Source organism: Lissotriton vulgaris, chromosome 1_1 (genome assembly GCF_964263255.1).
Source record: "Lissotriton vulgaris chromosome 1_1, aLisVul1.2, whole genome shotgun sequence".
Classification (NCBI taxonomy): domain Eukaryota; kingdom Metazoa; phylum Chordata; class Amphibia; order Caudata; family Salamandridae; genus Lissotriton; species Lissotriton vulgaris.
Genome location: NC_141685.1, coordinates 483,083,274 through 483,105,655, shown reverse-complemented (window position 1 = coordinate 483,105,655; position 22,382 = coordinate 483,083,274). Strand labels below are relative to the sequence as shown.

General features: G+C 42.5%; 1 protein-coding gene across 1 annotated transcript in view; it reads right to left on the bottom strand.

The window, feature by feature from the left end:
• The window catches only part of LRRC7 (leucine rich repeat containing 7), a 1,701,172-nt gene that overhangs the window by 314,487 nt on the left and 1,364,303 nt on the right, over window positions 1–22,382 (bottom strand). Inside the window, exons 17-19 of the mRNA XM_086936257.1 lie at window positions 18,305–18,427; window positions 12,536–12,647; window positions 11,815–11,986 (exon numbers count right to left, since the gene is read on the bottom strand). Of these exons, the coding sequence (XP_086792383.1) occupies window positions 11,815–11,986; window positions 12,536–12,647; window positions 18,305–18,427 (407 nt within the window). The remainder of the gene's footprint in view (window positions 1–11,814; window positions 11,987–12,535; window positions 12,648–18,304; window positions 18,428–22,382) is intronic.

Sequence of the window (22,382 nt, the reverse complement as noted above, 5' to 3'; positions counted from 1 at the left end):
GTAATAGGTGAGTAGCACACAGTACCATTCCAACATATACATTTTATGCAATGTCTTGACCAACAAATTGAAATCTAAAACTTCACGGAGGACCATACTGCCGGCCCAACGCATTCATCAAAAGCCATTTGGCAACACTGAGTCTACTCTTCATATGAAAAATATGCTAAGTGATGATACCATATGAAATAAATGGTCTCTCAATTTATATATCAGAAAATGATGCCAATTTATTTCGTATTAGATATATGTGTAATCTATTCTAGAATTGAGCAAGTTAGTATCAAGCTAGGAAGACCCATTGTAAAGATGAGCCCATCAATGCAATGCTTCTACCTGTCAAACTGCAATATTATTTCTGAAAGATATTTCAAATGATTTCCTTGTTTAACCCCGCTTTTACCGTGTCCAGAGTGAAAATCCAAAAGGTTTCCCTTTTGTTTGCGTATCTGTTCCATTGGTGATCCTGTTTTTAATGTTACTTTCTCCAAAATAACCCATCTCAGATCTTTGTCTGAATGTTTTTTGTCCTCACAGTGCTGTACAATAGGGGCTGTAATTTTGCCTGTGCGGATTGCCGATTTGTGTTCGCTGTAACATACGTGAAATTCTCTGCTGGTCTCACCAATGTATGCCAGTGGACATGGGAACAGTAGCATATAGACAATATTTTAGCTTCTGCAATTTGTCTGATCTTTCAGTTTTCCTTCTTTACCATTGTAGAGCCAATGGCAGATTCAGAAGCGTGGCATGAGCCACATTTGTGATTGCCCAGGACAGGGGGGCAACTCTGTGATGGAATTTTGAACATTCTTATTCTCGGTCTTATTCCTAGTGAGCACAAGCGCATCTCTGAGGTTACGATTTCTTCTATATGCTACTCTCGGAAGTCCCATATGTTCTTCGTCATCATGTACGTTTAGTATCTTCCAATTTTTATTCACAATATTTTTGCTTTTATAGTTCAGTTGTGAGTGGTTAACTACACAGACAATTTGATCATTGGATTCCCGGGTAGTACCCTGAAGTAAAGCATTGCAGTTGTAATATTTGGCCCACTTAAAGGCAGTCTTGACTAGTCTGTGTGGACAGCCTCGATCAAGGAGACGTTTCTTCAGAAGTTCTCCATGTGTTGAAATCTTTCATGGTGGTGCAGTTTCTTCGAAAACGCAGAATCTCACCAAAGGGAATGTAATCTTTTTGGCTGGGGGGTGACAACTCTGATGTTGGAGAATGATAAATTTAGCTGTAGGTTTTCTAAAAAAGCTGACCTCTAGTAATCACATGCATCCAGAGATGAGTATACCTAAAAACCCCACCTCTAATATGCTAAATTTAGCTGTAAATTTGAGGTTAATCTCACTGGCATTGAGCCATGCGATATACTCCTGAAGCATAATGATGTCGCCACACCAAACTAAGAAAATGTTGTCCATTAAATGCTTCCACGTCTTGACATTTTCCAAAGAATGGTGCTACCTCATTTAAGATGTGCTGGAGCTCCCACTCTCTCATGTAGATGTTCGCTATGCTGGGGGCAGAAGAAGCCCCCATACACGTACCTTTGATCTGATGGAATGTGAGGCCATTAAATTCAAAAAAGTTATTCTGAAGAACTAGTTGTAGGGAGGGATGTGTACTGACACTGCTTCCCCAGAGGGCTGAGATGGAGAGGCAGGCAGTGGGTCAGGTGGCAGGGCCAGGGGGTACAGCATGCTTACAATCCACAATGTAGGCAAAAAGTGCTAGGTATACATTCCTTTCGTGAAATGTCTGAGGGATCGGATCCCTGGCTAAATGTAATAAAGTCTTTGTGTATTTGAAGGGTAGTGGTGCAGACATTGCGCTATTGCTAGAGATGCAGATGACTGGCGGCAGCGCTGGATCCATTACAGTGCAGATGGCGAGGCCAGATTTACGCAACGTCTTACTCAGCCTTTTCTCAGGGGGTATTGGTAAGGTTGCGTATTGGGGTTCTATTTGTGTCCATTGACTCCAAAATTGATAGAGAAGACAGGTATGTCTCGCCTGACTGGGATGTTGGATTGTCTGCATGTAGGGATTGGCTGCCTATACGCCCCAAACACTGGACCACCACATTTTCTCGTACCATTATTGTCCCTGGATGAACCAGTGCCACTGATCCTGGGGGGAGACTACAACTGTGTAGCAAACATACACCTGGATAGGTCGTTGCCGCCGTTGGCAGACTCCCCGGCTGTTCCACTAGCAGGGAACATCAGGGCCTCGGCTTCCAACTGGGGAATGATCGATGCCTGGTGTTGACATAAACCAGTTTGGCAGGAATACTCATTTTACTCACCACTTCACAACCTGCATGTCCAGCTTGATATTATACTGTGCTCCTTGGAGGGGAGTGGGATATGTCGCGCAGATGGATTGCCTAGGCCACATGTACTCAGACCACAATCCATCACTCCTGAGCCCTATTTTGGGCAACGGCAAGTGATCACCATTCCCACACCGGAGCTGCTGGATGAAACCACATTCAGGGAGCCAATAGTGGACCCAGTGCACAAATATTTCTAGCACAATTCCCAAACCGCAACTCACAGCGATGTGGAATGGTATGCATCCAAAGTGGTAGCGAGGGGTTACTGCCTAGGACAGGCTATGAGGATTTGGCATGCAGTCATTGCGGACAAAGTGTCCAAGGAGAATGACATATGCTGCCTGGCACATAATAAGCTATAGGAGAAGCTTATTAATAGGCGGGAATATTTCACAATGGTGCATGCAGAGAGGGGGTAGGATGGGGGGAATGTTGTCACACTTAGTACATGAGGAGGAGAGGGTTAGGCCCATCATGCAGCTACAGAACCCCACCGGAAAACCTAGTCTACAAGCAGTAGAATGTCCACGCGGTGTTCCTGCAGTATTATGAGGCCATGCAAGGGGACCCTGCTGCGACTGAGGCCGGTGATGATGGATACCTTCTTTGCTAGGGTTACACTTTGTTGCCAGGCGAGGGAAGAGGCTAGACCCTAGGTGGCCTGTTTAAGGAGCTGGAAAGTAGGGGGGCAATTAAGGAATTGGTGCGTGGCAAGACACCAGGAATGGAGGGACTTCTGGCTGAATGTCATCAGATGTACAGTAACATGCTGATACCCCACCTGGGAGAGATATACGCAGGTGCCAATACCATTGGTGCTTACCCAGCACGACCAAGGAGGAACTGATAGTGGCCCTTTCCAAGTCAAATGGGGAGGCGATGGAGGTGGGATCCCATTGTCCATGCTCATCGTAAATTATAAAATACTCAGCAAGGTTCTGGTAACATGTCTACATCAGCACCTGCGCTCATTGTTTCACACGGACCAGAATAGTTTAATTCCACAAAGTAATACATTAGCCAACATCTGCTACTTATCCCGCGTCATGGGGGAGGCCTCACTATATGCTCTCTCAGAGGCAGTAGTGCTCTTTGTGGATATCCAGAAAGCCTTTGAAACCATGCAGTGAGGCTTTGTAGTGGTGGCCCTGGACAGAATGGCATTGGGGGAGCGGTGGTGCAAGTGGGTATCACTTTTGAATGCACCGCCTGATGTAAGGGTCTGAGTAGGTCGTTGCATCTCAGAGCTGTTCAAAGTACAGAGGCATGCAGCAGGGTTGCCTGCTGTCCCAAGTGCTTTTCGTTCCGGCATTGGAACCCCTTTCTAGTGTCTTGAGGACAGAATGTTGGGGGAAGGGACTACTAGATGGGGAGCATGTTGTCTTGTTATACATGGATGACATGCTATTGTACTTACCGGAGGCTCAATGCAGGGTACTGTGGGCAATGGAGGTGTTGGCAGACATGGGAAAGGTATCTGGTCTGTGCACAAACCTGATTAAGACGTGCACTTTCCCTCTAGCACCCGCCAGCGATAGTGAGGGACAAAGGACTCCACTGGGCACCCAGAGTGTTCGGATATGTTGAAGTCAAGATACATCAGGCAGACGCTAACCTCAGGTAAGGCAAACTTAGGACAGCTGTAAGAGCCCTAAAAAGAAGCATGATATTCTGGCACACACTGAGGCTCCCAATCATGACTGGGGTTGTGCTGATGCAAATGATAATTCTGCCCAGGCTAATGTATTACCTAAAGAATATCCCGGTTTGGATCCCCCGTAAATGGTTTCACTCCTTGAACACTTTGTTGTGTGAATTGATCTGGGATGGGCAGCGAAAGAGGGTCTCTTTGCTGACGCTTCAAAGACCGCTGCAGGATAGGTGACTGGGGTGCCAAATTTCAGACTCTATTTTTTCGATGCAGAGTTGCAGTGGCTGGCCCGATGGCTAGTACGGATAGATCTTGCAGAGGTGGGGGAATTTGGGGATGTGCAGAGCAAAGGGGCCCTCGCAGCAATGCTAGTGGATGCAGGGTCCATCCTCATTGAGAACTGCACTTTGGAAATGGTATCCCTCCCATGTTGGAGAGAAGCGCATAAGCAGCTGGGGCCTCGGCAGTTGTATGCCCCAGCATTGCCTCCGGTGAGATTGCCTACGACCAAAGGATATTTTTTACAGGTGGTCGAATTTCTGAGTGGACTGAAGCTGACTTACTGACTCTGGGGTATTGTTATGAGGGGGGCTCTCTTCCCCGGTTGGAAGCACTAGTAGAGGACTCCCAAGTCTCAGGACAGCTGTTCTGGTGTATGGGGCGCTTCTCCAGGAACTGCACAGTCTGTATGGGAACTCAGATCAGGGACCACCCACGCACGATCAACTTCAAATGATACTGGCCTTCAGCAAACGTTGGCATCTAGCATCAGGTTGATGATGATGGCTATGCAAAGGGTAGCTTTCCAGGGGCTCGGGCCAGATGGCAGGAGATACTGGGGTGACAGTTTGTGGGCAAAGAGTAAGAGCATGCCTTGGAACACACCAAAAGAGTCTTGCTAAACACGTTTTGAGAACACACAGTTCAATTACATCCACACCGTTTATCTCACAGCACACAGCATAAATGTAATGCATAATGTGCAAGATGAGTGCTGCCCCAATGCTTCCTCCCAGATGCAAACTTTGGGAACATGGTATGGAGCTGTCCGGTCATCAAACTCTTCTGGGGCTCGTTGGTAGCGTAAGTCTTGGGCCGTCAGAACCTCGAGACTACGGAGGTTTGCCTCTTAGGACTATATGGCAAAAAATCAGCTGCAAAGGTAGGGAGCAAATTTCTAGAACTGGCGCTGGGTCCTGCCTGTAGGGATTTAGGAAGGCATTGGCAGTCCCCAGACTGCATGCCCGACAATCGATGAAGATGCAGAAGTGCTAACCTGGGCGAGGGCAAAGGTACAGGCATTGTGCCTGGAGTACTACAGGGGTCTCCGCAGGAGGCCAATAAAGTATGTATGGCTGTAGGTGATAGATAGCTTTGAAAACCCTGAAGGAGAGACAACTTGATTGAGAGACATTGTGAAGGGGGACTGAGTTGGACAGGAAAGACAGCAATTTGAGTGCAAGAAATGACTCAGGGGAGGGGTATGATGACTTAACAGGGGAGGCCCCCACTTCTTAACACATGGGCACTGACACGTAGTCTCCTGCTGGCTCGCAGGCACCATGTACAGAACAATGAGCAATATAATAATGAATGTAAGCTTGGGGAAGTTAACAGTTATGTGTAACTCTTTGGTATTAAGTATGGAGCGGGGTCGCGGCAGATGATTTCTATAATTTATGTGATATACACAGGATTGGGCAGCTTCAACCTAATTGCTGTACGTGTTGTTTACTTTTACGAAAAAATCAATAAAAACGTTAAAAATTGTTTTAGGAATCAACCACTACAAGGGTGCAGATTCATCAAAGCTAAACAATTTGTACAACGTTGTAACCAACTGCATTTTAGGGCATCCTCTAACACATTTCTACTCCCTGCATTTAATAGAAGTTCACACTGGTTTGTTCAAATCTAGGGCAATTCAATTCACAGCCCTCTTGAATCTCAAGGAGCTTGGAGATGACGTCTTTGAACGTGAAAAGTTCTTGCTCTGTTTCTGAGGCGTGGATGAAAAATAAGAGGTCTGTAATTGGTATGCTGATCATTGCACTTGATGGGGGAGCTGAAAGATAATACTCAGACCACCCCCACCCTATGCTCAGCATTATTTGCAGACTAAAAATGATGGTTACCATACACTGACGATGTTGGCAAGCAGCCCCGAACCTGCTTAGAAGCACCCTCTCCAAAAGTCCAAATTCAAAGAACCCTCTTGAGTTGGTCTGAGATTCCACATACTGAAGGAAGCTTTCTCAAGAAATGTCCATGTTCCAGGGGTGCAAGCATACCTTATGAGTCCAAAAGGAGTAGAACACTGGCATTTCAACAACTTAGAATAGTGATGAAACCATGGCATGGGAAACCAGCACAGATGCAGAATCTTTCAAATAACGGAGAGACCGGCTCTACACGCTGCAGTTATTTTTCTCCCAGAACTTCATAATACGAAGCTGGGGTGACAGCATTAATAACCTACGTGAGGAATAATTGAAACTCATACCATTGACGAATTGGATCCATACTTTTTGATCCTGGTCGCATCACGGGCTGTATAATTGCATTACCAATTTAAAGCGTGATAATAAGGACAGACCCGTTTTTTGAAAGATTATCAACCCAGCCGTGTGAGGCTGGGTCGGAATTATAACCAGCCAGAAGGCATATAGCTTACCACTGATTGAGTATCAGCCCTGATGAAGTCGTGGGTACCTGCCCATACGGCGAAACACGTGTTGGCTGGACTTGGAGAAAGCCTTGTGGATTAAAAGAACTATATATTCATTCAACCTGATTTTGACCTTGTGGATTTAACTTATGACATTGTGTTCTTGTTGAATGTTCTAAGTTGGTGTGATAGGTGTTTCATAAATGTCTTTAGATCTACGGATTATTTGTGGGTAGGGATGATGACCCATACCTAGGCACCCAACGACTAAGATAACTAGAACAACAAATACTGATATTGCCGATATTTGGTGTAGCGCCACTACCATCCAGGAGTATCATCCTCCTTTTGTTCTCTCTACAGATGCAGAATTCCCTGAGGGAATACTGGATGTCACATTCTCCATTAAATAGCCAAAAAGTGGCTCCAGCACAAAATAAGCTTGATCTGAGTAGTCAGGTTATACCACCCTCGAAATATATATATATTCTTAGGGAATGTGTTATAATTACTATCATAATTACCTATTTAGAAGATATGTGAGAGAAAGTTCAACCTATGTTAAAATAATACCAGGAAGATTTGTAAAGTGAATGTTACAAAGATGATGTCATTTTCGCAAACCTCCCACAAAGTGCAATATTAGCCCCAAAGACACTTCTAGGGATACATTTACGTAACAAGGTGTAGATTGAGCTCTACAAAGACGTTATAGAAGTTGTGGCTAACTTCAGTCTGGCACACTTCAGACAAATATAGTACTTTTCTTCCCTCTGCTCTAGAACTATTATTTTATTTCATTGGCATGCATAGACTATGTTAAGTATGGCTAACTGACAAAACAGAGATGTCCTCTAATGATTGGTTTCACTGGAATCTTAAAAACACCCAATGTCAATTCACAAAGCCCTCCTGGACTGAAGGAACTGAGAGTGCTACACCAACTCTATGTATTGCAAAGGACTTGGAGAAAATATAAATACATTTTTGTATTCGCCATTTGTGTGTATTAAAGTGGCTATACTTGGCGACGTGGAAGAAAACAGCTAGAGACGATTGGTACCACGATTCTTGCCAATACCAACACATACCAACACATACGTAAAAAAACGTCAAAACTGTCTTATGGCGTCAAAGTGATTAAATAAAATTAAAACCCACAACCGGCATACTACGGGTTCCTGTGAGGAATATAATAGGAATTAATTTTGAAAAAGGTATGTAAAAATGTTTCGATTGAACAACTTCATCAATTGTTGCTATTTATTCTCTTACACAGTCCATTCCACTTCCAGGTTCTAAGCATTATTTTTGTGAACTATGAACAATAGATACACATAAGTCACTAGAGTTTTTTAATGTGTTAAAAGAAAGGAGTCCCAAAGTTTTGAGTTAACGAAACGAAGAGCAACAAAAACAGAGTGAGAAAAACAAAGGCCGGCAAAAATATTTGCCAAGTAAACGTTATTACTGGAAGGGGGAGAGACGTAAAGGAATCTGGATCAGGGAGTAATGGAACCTCAGCAGGGGGTTGGGAAACTACATTAAGGCAAGATAAAAAAAACGAACAACAGACACAATCCCGAATAGGATGATTTATCCATTATTGGTCACATTTACGATGTTTTGGGGACTCTCTGCTTTGGAACTTGATTTTTTTATTTATTATGAGGATGAGTGGCATTTTAGAGGTTCTTGCCCTGAATGTTATTAACACTGTTCTAGGCAGCTGATAATACCTTTGGCTTCCGGTTTTTCGGTATTCATTGTTTCCATTTTAAAGTATGAATGTATCCATAGTTATTCGTTGTTTATCTGCATTATCCATATTTATGTTATAAAACAAAGAAGATGAAAATAGTATATGTCACTTGTATTTAATTGATAGGGGCACACTCCAATCTGGACTTCTGACAGCTTTTATTTCCGTAAGAAAACATGTACGATTCTTCACTCCTATAAAAACATTAGCACTGTAATATATACACTTGCTCATCTAAAGCTCTTTAAAGCTTCAGAGGGGCTTATACAAAAGAAGGCTCAGCATTCTGAGGACTTGGGATCATCATTCAAGTAGCACTGTAATATTAAATTTACAGTGGGGTAGACAAAGTCCTTGCACTATTAATTCCGTTGTCCTTTTCCATTTAAGCAGTACAATGCTGATCAATGTTCAACGATGTCATGTCCTTTCATTTAAAAATCTACTTTGGTGTCATTAAGTTGAATATACCTCCTCTTTTTTCCAAAATGTACACATTTCAGTTCTCTGCTGCTTAAGTTTAAGAAAAATTATCTGTAAATACATACATTCAAAAAACAACAGACTGACCCATCCACCAAAAGAAGGCAGCATCCCTCATGACAGTACTCAGAAACTGGGTGCATGTTGACTTCAGCTTGGAAATCCCCTTCACCTGACTCCCCCATGCTCCCCTGTGATACCCACATATGCACACTTCACAAGATAATTTTCAATTGAGAATCAGTCCAGTAAGTCATTTACGGACCATCCATTCCCTCTGAACTACATCAGTTATCCGGCTGAGGATCATCCACTATTTGGATCACCCTGTCCTCCCAATCTTTTATCAATTCAATTACATTTTATTGAAATAGATCTCTTACGAGATTAGCAATTGTACATAATTCTATTTATAAACATAAACTTCTTGTAAAAAATATTTTAAAACGTAATATGAAAATCACACATTTAAAACAAGAATAAAACGCATTTACAAAATGTGTACAATTTATAGCACACAAATTCATTTGGTGGATTTTTTAAAAAGATCTTTTAAATCTATGGAGGAGGAAAGGTTAGGTCTAAAAACTATAAGATTTTTAAAACTGTTTTGAGCCCCTACTACCTCCTTGTTAGAACATAACCATAATATATGTGCTGGGTCCTGGTTTCCGTGATTGCATTTATCACACCCCCCACTATCGTTATCGAAGTTGTTCCAGTGTCTTGTAAAAACCTAATCGCAACATAGTAATACAGCTCCTAATTTTATGTTCCAAGGTAAAACTTGTGCATTGTTGAGGGGACTAAAACTCGATTGTAGTAGTGATAGCGTTGTAATGAGGTAATTTCAGGCAATATGACTTATCCAGGTCAAAACTTAAATGGGGAGTCACATTTTTCAGAAAAGTGTTTCAGGTCTGCTAGACCAGTATTGAAGAATGGATTCAGTACACTTTAAGTACTGTAGAGCCGTCTTAAGGTTTGTTTGAAATGTGTTTTGTTTTTCCCTGTAGTGAAGCGTTCGTATCTCAATAGGGCCCTTAATGAGCCTTCTTCTGCATGCAGAAGTTTGAAAGCCCATCTAATTATATTTGCTAAGGCTATTGAAAATGCACTTATGATGACAAATTCCAACCAAAGAATCTGTACTGGGACAGCTTGACTTAATAATATTAATTTTCGCAGAAATTGACCTTCACTGATATGCAGAGCGTTCCATCTGGTTTAAGGGATATAGTCTATGGCGTAGGTTATTGTTGGTGCAATTTCGACCCTGTATATTTCAAAAAGTGCTTGATAATGCCTCTTGTCTGAATAGTTATAACATTTCCTTATGGCGTAAATATGTGCTTCGACTTTTTGGTTCATGTGGTTAAGATGAAAATGAACTTCTAAAGTTTGAGAAATGACTGAGATAGGTGTATGATTTTACCACCTCAATTTTATTGCCGTCTAGTTGCCAATTATAGTGGAGGTGGCATTTCCGACCCCTAGAGGGAACTACCTCTGTTTTGGAAATATTCACCATTAGTATATTAATTACTGTATATCTAGTGAGTGCGTCTATATTTCTCTGTAAGCCCAGTGGGGTAAGGTCGAAAATCACTACGTCATTGGCGTGCATTGAGGCATATGTTTTTTCATAGACTACTTTTGGAGGACAATTACATTTAAGAAGATCTCTGGAAGATCACTTATATAAAGCGAAAACAGGAGGGGGGCAGAAGGCAGCCCTGCTTTAGGCCGTTTTGCTTAGGTAGCTTATGAGTCAGGACTTTGTCTCCTCCCATCTGAACTTTGCAACCCGTTAAGGTGTGAAGAGCTACTATCAGCCTCAATAGTTGATTGGGAATCCCTATTTTCTTTAGTTTTCTCCAGAGAGTTGGTCTATCAACTCTATCGAAAGCTGTCGAGAATAGCCCCAAAACTTTATATCTTCCCCCAATTGGTCATTAGTTTTAACACTCCTCAGTCCTCAACCAGGGCTCATTCCAACACATCTGCCATACATTTCTGTGTGGTGGGTCCCCTCCCAGATACCCACTGATTTACTAGGTAATATTTTGCAAGGAATAGGCCGAACTTCACAAATATTTGCTGTATCACCCCATGTTTGGGTCTAGGTAGACAGTGACGTAGTGACCTCTGGAGACGGACAAGGTCACCTGTTTTAGCAGCATTACCACTTCCTCTCAGTATTCCACCAGAGTGCCACATGTCCAGGTCATATTTAAGACTGTGTGTAATGTCACAAGGACAACTCTCTATACCTACGGGGAACCAGGGCAAAGTTAAGTATACAAACAGTCACAGAGGCTCTCTTTTATGTAGTGTGCCACCATCCAGCATATGTCTGCGGAAGTCAACAACCAATGTTTTATTCAGGCAAGCGAGTGGTCAGATCTCACTCAGGTTGCATCTCACATAAATAACAAAAAATGACTGGTAAGGGTTTCTGTTGATGTTCTATTAGCCTCCAAAAAACACGCAGGAGGGTGGTACATTTCATAACAAAGATCCACCATGGACTCTGTTTGTATATGTACGACTGTGGAATGCCCCTCCATACATTTGAGGCATGTTGAGGGTGTATTGGGCTAAATCATGTGCAACTAACAAGTACGATGAAGGCAATGAAGGTGTTCTAATTTATATCTGGCATTACTAACCCAGTCCTGTAATTGCGCACAGGCTTGCTCTCACCTCGGCTGGTTTAGTTAGTATATCAGTACTTAGTATCACTATAACAGTAGAGTTTGGTAGAGCACTTGACAAAGAAACCGGCACTAGTTCATTAATTTGTACAATCACATTTAGTAACCATTTGTGTGGAATGGACTGAACAGGTAAGATTTTCATGGATACAAGATATTAAAGGGAAAAGTTCAGCTTACCTGTTGCCCCAAAGAGAACTATTTACTGACTCTTTTGGGACTGTTTGCACTTTAACCCGTGTATTGGAGGACCCTGAAGAAGCCTGAGATGGCGAGTAGTCGGAGTAAGTGCCCGAGGACACACTGTTATTCAGACAGTGCAGTTTATCTGCTTCGGAGTCATCTGTTGATTCTGCAAGAAATAACAGTATTAATGTTTCTGATTACAACTTGAACAAAAGGCAGCAATGTGATTGATGCCCTAGGAGACACGTTTGTCAAATGCAGTGCATCATGTGACGTTTCATTCTCCTGATGCAGTGCTTAAGTTGTGCAGGTGGACCCCAGAACTAGTTTTGAGGATGAGACTACATTTTCATCAGCAGACTTTCTTTGACCTAAAACAATAGAGAGGAAGGAGGAAGACAAAACATTGAGAAAGATAGAAAAACTGTGAGAAAATAGGGATAAGAAGGAATCAGCAAGAGTTTGAAAAAGAGATAGAAGTGTGGAAGAAAGAGGAATGGAGTGGAATCAAGACTAGACAACCTTCGTATTTGTCATTCCTGAAATATGGCAGTCCCCTGCACTTTTTTAAATAAATAAACACTGACCTATTGGAGCTGCCTGAAGAACTAGGACTCTCTGAATGCTACCCCAAATGGCTTAGGACCTTTTGTGAGCTACAGATGTATTATTGCTCAAATGATATTACCCCTAGACCTCAAATTCCAAATGTTACCTTTCTTCTCTTTTCCCAGAAGTACAAGTTTTGGTGGATACAAAGGAGTCTCGACTAGTGAGGAACGCAGTTCTGCTATTCTCATCTCATTAGGAGCGTGTCCAAAGGAATCCTGAAGAAAGGAATGAAAATAAACAATAAGAATACAATAATATTTATAGAATTAGACAGTGAAACATATCTTTGGAAGTTACAATGATCTACCTGCTCTAAAAAGAGAATTTAGCCTGAAAACTTTCTTAATAGCAAAATAAATTGTAGTGTACTAAATACAACATTTAAGCTATAATCTATATGCAAACCATATACTTGGGCAAAGGGTGCTACAAATAAACCACTTAAATCCTTTTGCAAGTCCATTTGATATCTTTTCAGTTTTAGCCGATATGGATTTTTTCATTCACGTGGCATAGTGAATTGTGACAAGAAATAATTAAATGAAAATTGTGATCTGTAACTAAGCTCTCATTAATTAATTAATTAGTTAATTAAATAACTAATGTATGTGTTGCACTCCTTAAGTGCAATCCATTTATTCCAGACTGTACAATGGTTTTAATAAAAACAATACACTTACATAGAAATCTAAATTTATGCATGTATTATGGACAGTGTCAAAAGAAGCAATATACATCGCTAGGGCATGCTGCCTTGGGAGTGGAAATCTTACTGGGCTTTGAGAGTCATATGTCTTCTTAAAAGGTCACAGAGAAATAATGAGTTTGGTCAGAATGCACATTCTTCTAATGGCGTACATACATTGCATATTATGTGTCATATTTTAGGTAGGTATAACACTGCATTGGGTGAACTAACAGAGACAGCAAATAGTTGTATCAAAGTGATTGATCAAATTACATTACATAATTTGGTGTCTGTAACGTATGTATTAATAGGTTTAGTATCAATATTTGGCACTATTGTTTGGTCAACAGATATACCATCAGAAATCAGGGTTAATACTGTTTGGCGAGATGAGACATCTCTTCAGAGACAGGATTCATGAATTCATGAGTTGGTCAGTCTAGTTTGGATGTTGCTACTGTAAGCACAATGCTCAGTAGTTTGTGTTAAGAGAAGGCTCTTTATACCGAACCACAGTATGGATTTTCAACATATTATAGACAATAACAGTTGTCTTGGAGAAATCATAAGGGATATGATACCATATTTGTCATTATCACAGATTCAGACCAAGCATCCATTATGGGCTTGAAAAGGTCTGGACCATGGTTGTCATGTGAGGATCATCACAGGTCACACCAGGGACCTCTTTCACACACATTGTCACCTCTGAGAGCCATGACACAGATAAGCCACAGTTCTTGTAAAGAGACATCTGTCCTCTCAATAAATCTCAATGACACACGCACAATGTCGATGACCTAAGCCTCAACAACCTATAAAAGCCTGAAAAAAGGTACAAGGATAGAGTGAAGAAGTGGAAGGTCTTCCTCCCTTTGATATCTCTCAAAAAGTGACACTAAAGTGCATTAAAAAGGGGGCCTCATTCAAAGCCGGCAGTTTGCTGAAAAGAGTTTGAGTATTGTGCAATTCCTTCCTCTATTCGCCTTCCGTGAATGGGTGGGAAGCAAGAGAAACTCAGCACTAGTTTTTAACAAGAGGTTTATTTCTCCAGTGAACTTTATTCACACCTCCCACTCATTGCACATATGGAGATACCGGATTCCTCCCACATGGTGTTTGAGTGTGAGGGTGCTTCGCCAGCCTCGCATAAAATCTGAGAACTATAGGAACATACAATTGCAGTTCTTTGTGATGAAGTAGTGATTTGGCACATGAAGCAGTTGATGGGCATACTAGGTTGTAGCTTAGTGTATATGGATAGGTTAGTTAAGCATTTGAATAGTGCACCTATAATTCCACTGTTTTTGTTTTCCAGTACTCATGTGCTGCTAACGTAATCATTTTAGTCAAAATTAGAGCAAAAAAGTTTTCAGACACTGCCTGACCTTGTCATGGCCTGAAAATGATTGAAAGATAAAAGGGAAGAGGTTCAAGAAGGTATGACCACTCTGCTGATGCATATCAAAGTCAGGAATCTTCAAAAAAGCTATATTAGTAGGAACGAGCACATACTGAAAAGTAACAAAATAACTTTTTGAAAAAGTCAAAATCAGGAAATGGGCCATTCTTGCTCAGTGAATGATGAAAGGGACTTCAATTCGACTCTTACTATACTAGGCAACACATTTAACAACTTCAGCATCATTTCCAAGCATGCTGTTTTGTTGTGGATCCTCTGAAGGTTGCTCAGTAAGTATTTAGGAGGACCAAGATAAAAAGCATTAGAGTAGTTGAGTAAGAACTTTACAAATGTTGAAACAATTTTGTTGCTTCAATAAGATGAGGCATATTTTCTCTTCAAAATTCTGATTTGACAAGAGCAGGACGATGCCATTACTGATATTCTAGGTTTCAGGCTGTAATACGGGTGTCTCTAAGATTCTTCACAGTCTTAATTGGCATCCAGCTTTCACCCAGTTCCATGAACCAGAACATAGGGCTTCAGAAATCACCACTGCCCCTGACCACAATAACTTCAGTTTTATCCATGGTGTGTCTGATTGAGTTGCTGCCCATTGAATCCTAGACTGCTACCAAACACTGTTGGACTTCTAATGTAGTAAAACATATGTCCTTTTCAAGATGGAGGAAGGCTTTGATGTCATCTGCATGCAAATGAAGGTGGAAACTATGGGGCTTTATAGCACATGCAAAAAGCTCAGCATAGGCATCAACAGTATCTGGATATATGAGGTTATTCATGAGCACATCATGTGGTAGGGAATTTGTTTGGTTATTATTTGCAAGGGATGTATGTCATTCACATTACTAAGCCCACAGTTTCCTCCATAGTGGGAACCAAGTGTGCCACTGTATTGCTTGACTCTCTCAGTGTAACAAAGTATACAGTCCAAGGCCTACAAGGGAGGGGTGGTGTGGGCTAGTACCCCCATCTCTTTGGTACACCACAACAACACTCAATAAATTACTGTCCAGTGAGTGCTTTCTCGTAAAAAATAATGTGAAATTGTGCTCCCTGATGGTCTATTTCAGTCTCCGCCCTGGTACCAGGAACGGACTCTTCCAGTAGTCAGAATTTATAGAACTGTAATAAACTAGTTCATGCAGCCTTCCTCTGTTTGAGGAATGTTTGCACCATAATAATGAAAAAGACTTGAGATAACCTTCTTAGTAAAGTTCAGTCTCCAAGCGTGGCTTATTCATAATGCAACTTTGCCAGTGATCGTCAAGCCCTTTGAAGGTAACACGTTCTGCTCAGGTATGTTTATGTCATGGGTAAAGTGTGCAATTGACCAGAGCTCCACTGTTTTAGTCTCAGCATCCGGATTAGGGACTCATCATATCCCAAGCCTGCCATATCCTGTTACTAGACCTTCCAGGTAAATTTAAACATTGAATTAACACAGGCTTGTACATGCTATGTTCTGCCCATAACACTGCAGGGTTTTCTGTGCATTCTTTCTGAAAATACTTGAAGCAATCTAAATCATCAAGGACTGCTTACTAAGGCTGACCTTCTTGAGCAGAAAAAGATATCACTTTTTGTCAAGAAAAAACTGAAAAATTTGAGAGCATTGTGCATCTAACAGCTCAATTTTCAAATTGGTTACCTAAAAAAGATAATGTTTTACAGGTACTTTCTAAGGAGCTCTTGTGATCTTGTGAAACATTAAAAAACTTTTTTGATTTCTAAGACACTTCTCACCTTCCAAGGGTTCAATTGGTGTAAAATGGTACATTTTCCAATCCAATCACCCTAGAAAATTGTCTGAAAAGCTAATTAATCTGCTATGGGGTTTGACATAGCCCTTCCATTTTCAAGATGATTGTCAAAACAATACTATTTGTCATTTTCCTTAGTTTCTATTTTCATCCCCTTTAATTTTTTTATGTTGCCATTTCCCAAAATATTTGCAGTTATATATCAGCACTGAGAATCTACTTGTACGTGGCAGAATGAAAAAATTAAAATGACGCCAAATCAGTAGACAGCAGGCTTACCACTCAGGCTAAACAGCTAGTAACAAGAGCTGCAGCTCAGGTTACAAATATGTCATTGGTTCAGACAAAAGGAATATCCTTAATGTAATTCTATTCTTACAGGTTCTGGCCTCATTCTACAGCTCTGATGATAGCACCACTAAAATGATTTATTGATATAAATGATGGCCTATCTCGACCTGAACTGTGAAACAACAGCACTAGTTGTAGGTACTCTCTAGTTCCAAGGAAACAACATCAACAATAACCATCCCTGACGCACCATGAATATGTTACAACATCTGCTCTAAACATATTAAGGAAATGTAATAATTGTGTCCCCACATGTCAATGTGACAGTTTCTGAAAACAAAAAACATTTGTTATGAAATGTGGTCTTTTTATTTTGGCTAAATAAAGTTATTTCTTCTGCCACGGTTCAAGTTTGGCACAATGACCTCTGGATGTGAAAACATTTACATGCTGTTGGACTTGGCCTTCTCTGCACGGTCACACCCAATCGTTTTGCCTTCACCATTCTGTTTTCTGAAACCATTCTTATTGGTTTTGAGGACTTCGTGAACTATAGCTCTGCTAACCCATTTTAAAGGGCTTACGCTCTCTCCTTTAAACATGGAAAATTGTCTTGCATTTAATTGGCACATTTAATTCACTTGTAAGTCCTTAGTAAAGTGGTACTACATGTGCCTAAGGCCAATAAATTAAATTATTCTACTGGGCTTGCAGCACTCATTGTGACCCCCACTTAAGTAGCTCTTTTAAACCTGTTTCAGGCATGTAACCCCAGCTTGTGTGTGCATTTGTTAACTGCCATGTGGACCTTGCAAAATAAACATTTGCCATGTCAAAACCTTCTTTTTTATTACATAAACCTCACCCCTAGGGTAGCCACCAAAGAGCCCATAGGACAGGGTGCATTGTATTTTAAAAGTTTGACATGCACTTGTAAGTTTTACTCGTCCTGGTATTGAAAAACAACTCTCAAATTCAATTTTCACTATTGCAAGACCTACCTCTCCCATAGGACAACACTGGGTTACCTTATTACATTTAAAAAGTGATAACATTTGATTGGGAGCAAGTAGGCAAACCATGTTTGACGTTTGAGGAATTGCAATGTAAAATACTCTTTAATGATGAAGTTGAATTGTAATGCACAGGTCTGAAAAGGACATTTTTAGACAGTTGGTATTTTCTTGCCCTAACCATTTGATGCCTGCAGCATGTGCATGGGTTGCAGACTAGAGTTAGTCTTTGTGAATCACTCCCCGACAGTGAGACAAAGGTGGAATAGGTATTGTCAGGCTGAGCCATCTCTGTCAGGATGAGGGGAAGGAGCTGTCACAAAGGTTCTGCCTAAGCACACTCAGAAAGGGGTTCACACTAGTCTTTTGTGGTCCCAGACCATATGGGGCTAGGTCAGGGAGGCAAGTAATTCCAAACACCTCTGTGGGGGATGGTGACTGCCACACTCATAATAAAACATGAGATACCGTACGCTAGCATCATATTATAAGTCCTGTTGTTATACTGTGCATTAAATATGACACAATTAAAACATGCATGTATGAACAACATCTATTGGTAGTGGCCAATGGATGCCTTGATTCACAAGAGCGCCATGTTATACGATTTTAGAAAACAAAAAGCTTGCACAGCATTTCAATCTAGAACATACTGCAATTAGAATAACATTGCATGTTAAGTTCCTGATTGTACCTCTGAGCGCTTCATTTGGTCCTCTTTCTCCTTCCTTTTTGGGATATCCAAAGACGAGCTATGAGTGTTGCCTGAGGCAGACAGCTGGCTCTTAGGGAAGTCTTTGTTCTCCCTCTTTGCAACCTGGAATCCCAACAGTGTGTTGTGAAACTGGGGAAACTTTGAGACACTTCGAGGAGTCGTGCAACGAAGATGAAAAAGGTTCTTATTTAGGGAGACACAACGATGCTAATTCATGTTGCGTTCTGAACAATTTACCCAAGCTGCCACTGTGTCAACACGTTATTTAATCTTGGGTACAGGACAAAACGATGAATTTAGTCAATGGGAAATATTTGATTCCGACTAAAATACTGGATTAGTATCATGCAGTAGGAATTGTATATTTTCTATCAGGTGGCAGCAATAGAGAATTGCAGAGTTATTAAACATGCAGGAAAGGATAATGCTGATGAAAATTGGGGCTTTGCTGTCATGGCTTTTATAGTGAGGCATGCGTAAAACATTGAAGTAGTCCGTTATTTTTTAATAAAAACAAGTTTAAAGAGATGATCATGCACAAGCAATGCAGGTAAACCCATTGTAATAGGAACAATATAACAATGCAATTTAATAAATCCACTCACAAACCATACTACTCTTTATAAGCATACATTCTACTCATACCCTTAGAAATGGAGCATCAGTAGGTCTGGTACTTTAGTGGGGGGGCAGAGGAGGGACTCGTGCTACAGCTCCATTTGCCGTGTGGCTGGAGCCAACACAGCAAAAAAGACACCACACTGTGCTACACACATATCATTATATGTAACAACCTTGAGCTGCAAAGCAGCCCATGTTTGATCCAATACATGAGCCCACACATTTGTTGAAAAATGTCTATGTATGTGCCATGGCTGACAATTTTTTAAGGTCCATGCATGACGTGTTCCTCCTGTCCAATATTTACTTTGAATTTTGGAACTTGGAGTCCTTTTTCTATAATGGAATAAGCAAGACTACAAGTCCCAGAAGTCAAGGACGAAACCTGGTCTCTAGCAATAACTAGTCATGCATTGATCTGCGAAACTTGGCAGGGCTGATATATGTATGTATTCTTATATAATTATATACATATATACACCAAAACTGTGTGTGTATATATCTATTTCTAGAAAGAGATATGTGCACATATTTAAAGACATATTTGAAGATTAAAAGCAATGTATATATAAGTGAGCGAGACCTTTGGAGTAGGAGTGGGATGGGTAAGTGAGGAGAGTAAAGCTGATACAGCAAGGTGGAGAGTGGGGTGCAGGGGAGGAAGAGTGGGACAGAGAACAGAGGGGAGTAAAGTCGACAAAGCGAGATGGCGATCAGAGAGCAGCAGAGGAGGAACAGGATAGAGGAGAAAGACCAATACATGTGACAGAGACCCGTGGAAGAGGAGGGGATAAAGAAATGAGGAGAGTAGAGGTGATAAAGTGGGATGGAGAGTAGCGGAGGAGCAGTGGGACAGAAAACAGAGGAGAGTGGAGGTGACAAAGAGGGATGGAGATCAGAGAGAAGCAGAGGAGGAGCAGGACAGAAGAGAGAGGACAGCTCATGTGAGAGAGACATGTGGAAGAGGAGGGGGGAAGAAAGGAGGAGAGTAGTGGTGAAAAAACAACAATTGATGGACAGAATGCAGAACAATGTCTTACATTCACCCCAGTACAGAGATCTGGGCCGGCCTAAAATCATCGGTTTTCCGCTCACCATGCTATTCCAGTTCGGACCCAGCCATAAGCAAATCAGTTTTGACCCTGCACCCAATGGGAACAGTCCAGCCCGAACTGCCTGGCAAGGTGTTCCCTGGACTGGAAACAAGCATCCTAGGACCGGTGTCGGGCTTTCAGCCCTCATCAGCCTGGATGTGTTTGCTGTAACAGAGCAGAGGTGATACAGCAAGAGGGAGAATGGGAGGCAGCGGCGGAATAGCAGGACAGAAAACAGGAGAGTCCAGGTGACAAAGCGAGATGGTGGTCAGAGAGTAGCGGAGGAGGAGAAGGACAGAGGAGAGGAGAACTGGTGTGAGAGAGACCTGTGGAAGAGGAGCGGGATACAGAAGGGTAGAAAGCAGAGTGGGAGAAAGCCAAAGTCAGGGTTGCCTCCTGTTTATATAGCAGTCTGGATTCCTTCTGCCATATACTATAAAAAACTTAAATAGCTTAAGATCTTGTCTCATCTGCACAGTCACCACACGTTCCGTCACCTTAAGCTGTTATCCCGAAAACACTGTGCCCTTCCTCATCGACTGAGAGCCGGAATCAAAAGAAATCCCTCCAAAAATGGCTGCAAGAGTGCCACCGTGGGACTTTCCCAAGTTTCCAAAATGCACACCAAATGTTAGACTCCTTAATAAATAACAAGCTTTTGACTTTTGACTTTGAATCTGCCTACCTGTTGGGACGCCGAAACCTGGTCCCTTATAGCTGCTTGTGTGCCCTCTTCCAGCGCTGCATCTCCCGGAACCCGCTTCGCGGGTCCCGTTTCGCTGTGTGCGCTGCCCGTGGACTCTGCACCAAAGGAGGTTTTGGGACCTTGGAGACTGCTGCTGTGGGGTGCGTAGTGCTGCAGCAGGGCTGCGAGCGGTAGAACCAGGGACTCCATCTCCCAGGAGTCCCTGTGAGCATAACCCGAGACACCTGGGCTGCTCTCCCTGCTTGCCCTGCCCCCACCAACGACGATAAAAATCTTTGCTTCCTAAACCCCTACGGGACTTTGAATCTGCCTACTTGTTGGGACGCCGAACCCTGGTCCCTTGTTGCTGCTTGTGTGCCCTCTTCCAGTGCTGCATCTCGTGGAACCCGCTTTGCGGGTCCCGCTTCGCTGTGTGCGCTGCCCGTGGACTCTGCACCAAAGGAGGTTTTGGGACCTTGGAGACTGCTGCTGTGGGGTGCGCAGTGCTGCAGCCGGGCTGCGAGCGGTAGAACCAGGGACTCCATCTCCCAGGAGTCACTGTGAGCATAACCCGAGACACCTGGGCCGCTCTCCCTGCTTGCCCCGCCCCCACCAACCGACTCCCTTATATCAATAGGACATTCTCCCCGCTGCGCGAGAGCCCGCGGGAGCGTCCCGGGAGAAGCCCGGGACAAGGGCGGGGCCGTCTGTGGCCGTCAGAGGCCGGAAGAGACTGGACTGGGCCAAGGATCTTGGTTGTTTACCTGAGATTGTGGAGCACAGAATTGATTTGTAAGCGTACTTTGGCTGCCTTTGCTTTTATGTTAGTTGTTGTGGCCCATGTAGCTGATAACCTGCCACTCATCTGTACATCCTACGTGAGTCTAGTGTTCGCGGTTCACTCTGTTTCCTCTCTTTGTTCTTGGTGAGGGTGATGGAGTGCCGCAAAACTAGAAGTATAGCGGCGGCGGGTGGTAAAAAGCTGACCGGCACACTAGATGATTTTATCGTGCGTACCAATTCCTTGATCGATCAAGGTATCGTACTCATGGAAAGAAGGGTTTCCCAGGAACTCGCATTAGCCAAAAGATCGTCTTTGGGTCTCATTGGTTCTGCACGCACCCCTGATACCTCGTTATGCATACCTAATCCTGTGCAGACTCTTGTTGAAGTTCATAATGTTAACTGCATTCAGCCTGGCTTACGAGACTCATTACTCCTTAATCCCCTGGCCCAGGCTTACAACCTTACAGGGACTTGTCTGGAGTCTAACTTGGTAGATCCCCAGGTAGACTCTCAGGTAGCGACCCCAAATGACTAGAAGAGGGGGAAGCGGGAGGGGGCCATTCCCAAACGTAAGCATCCCAATACCAACATCTCTGGAGCTAAGAAAGTTAGTGCAATAACAGCCGGGAACCCCAGTATTGATTCTAATGAGAGGGGTAGAATAGAAGAGTTGAGGGAACCCAGTAGGGAATCTGTTGGGCAGAAAACTGGGGCGGAAGTAGCTCAATCTGAGACCGCAAGATTACCCTTGAACATCCTTGACGATACCATGCTGGATAACCCCCTGGCCGATATCCTTGAAGACAGTACCATAGTCGACAGGTCAGGAGTCGACAGAATAGGAGTTACAGCTGGGGAGGACGAGCCCATA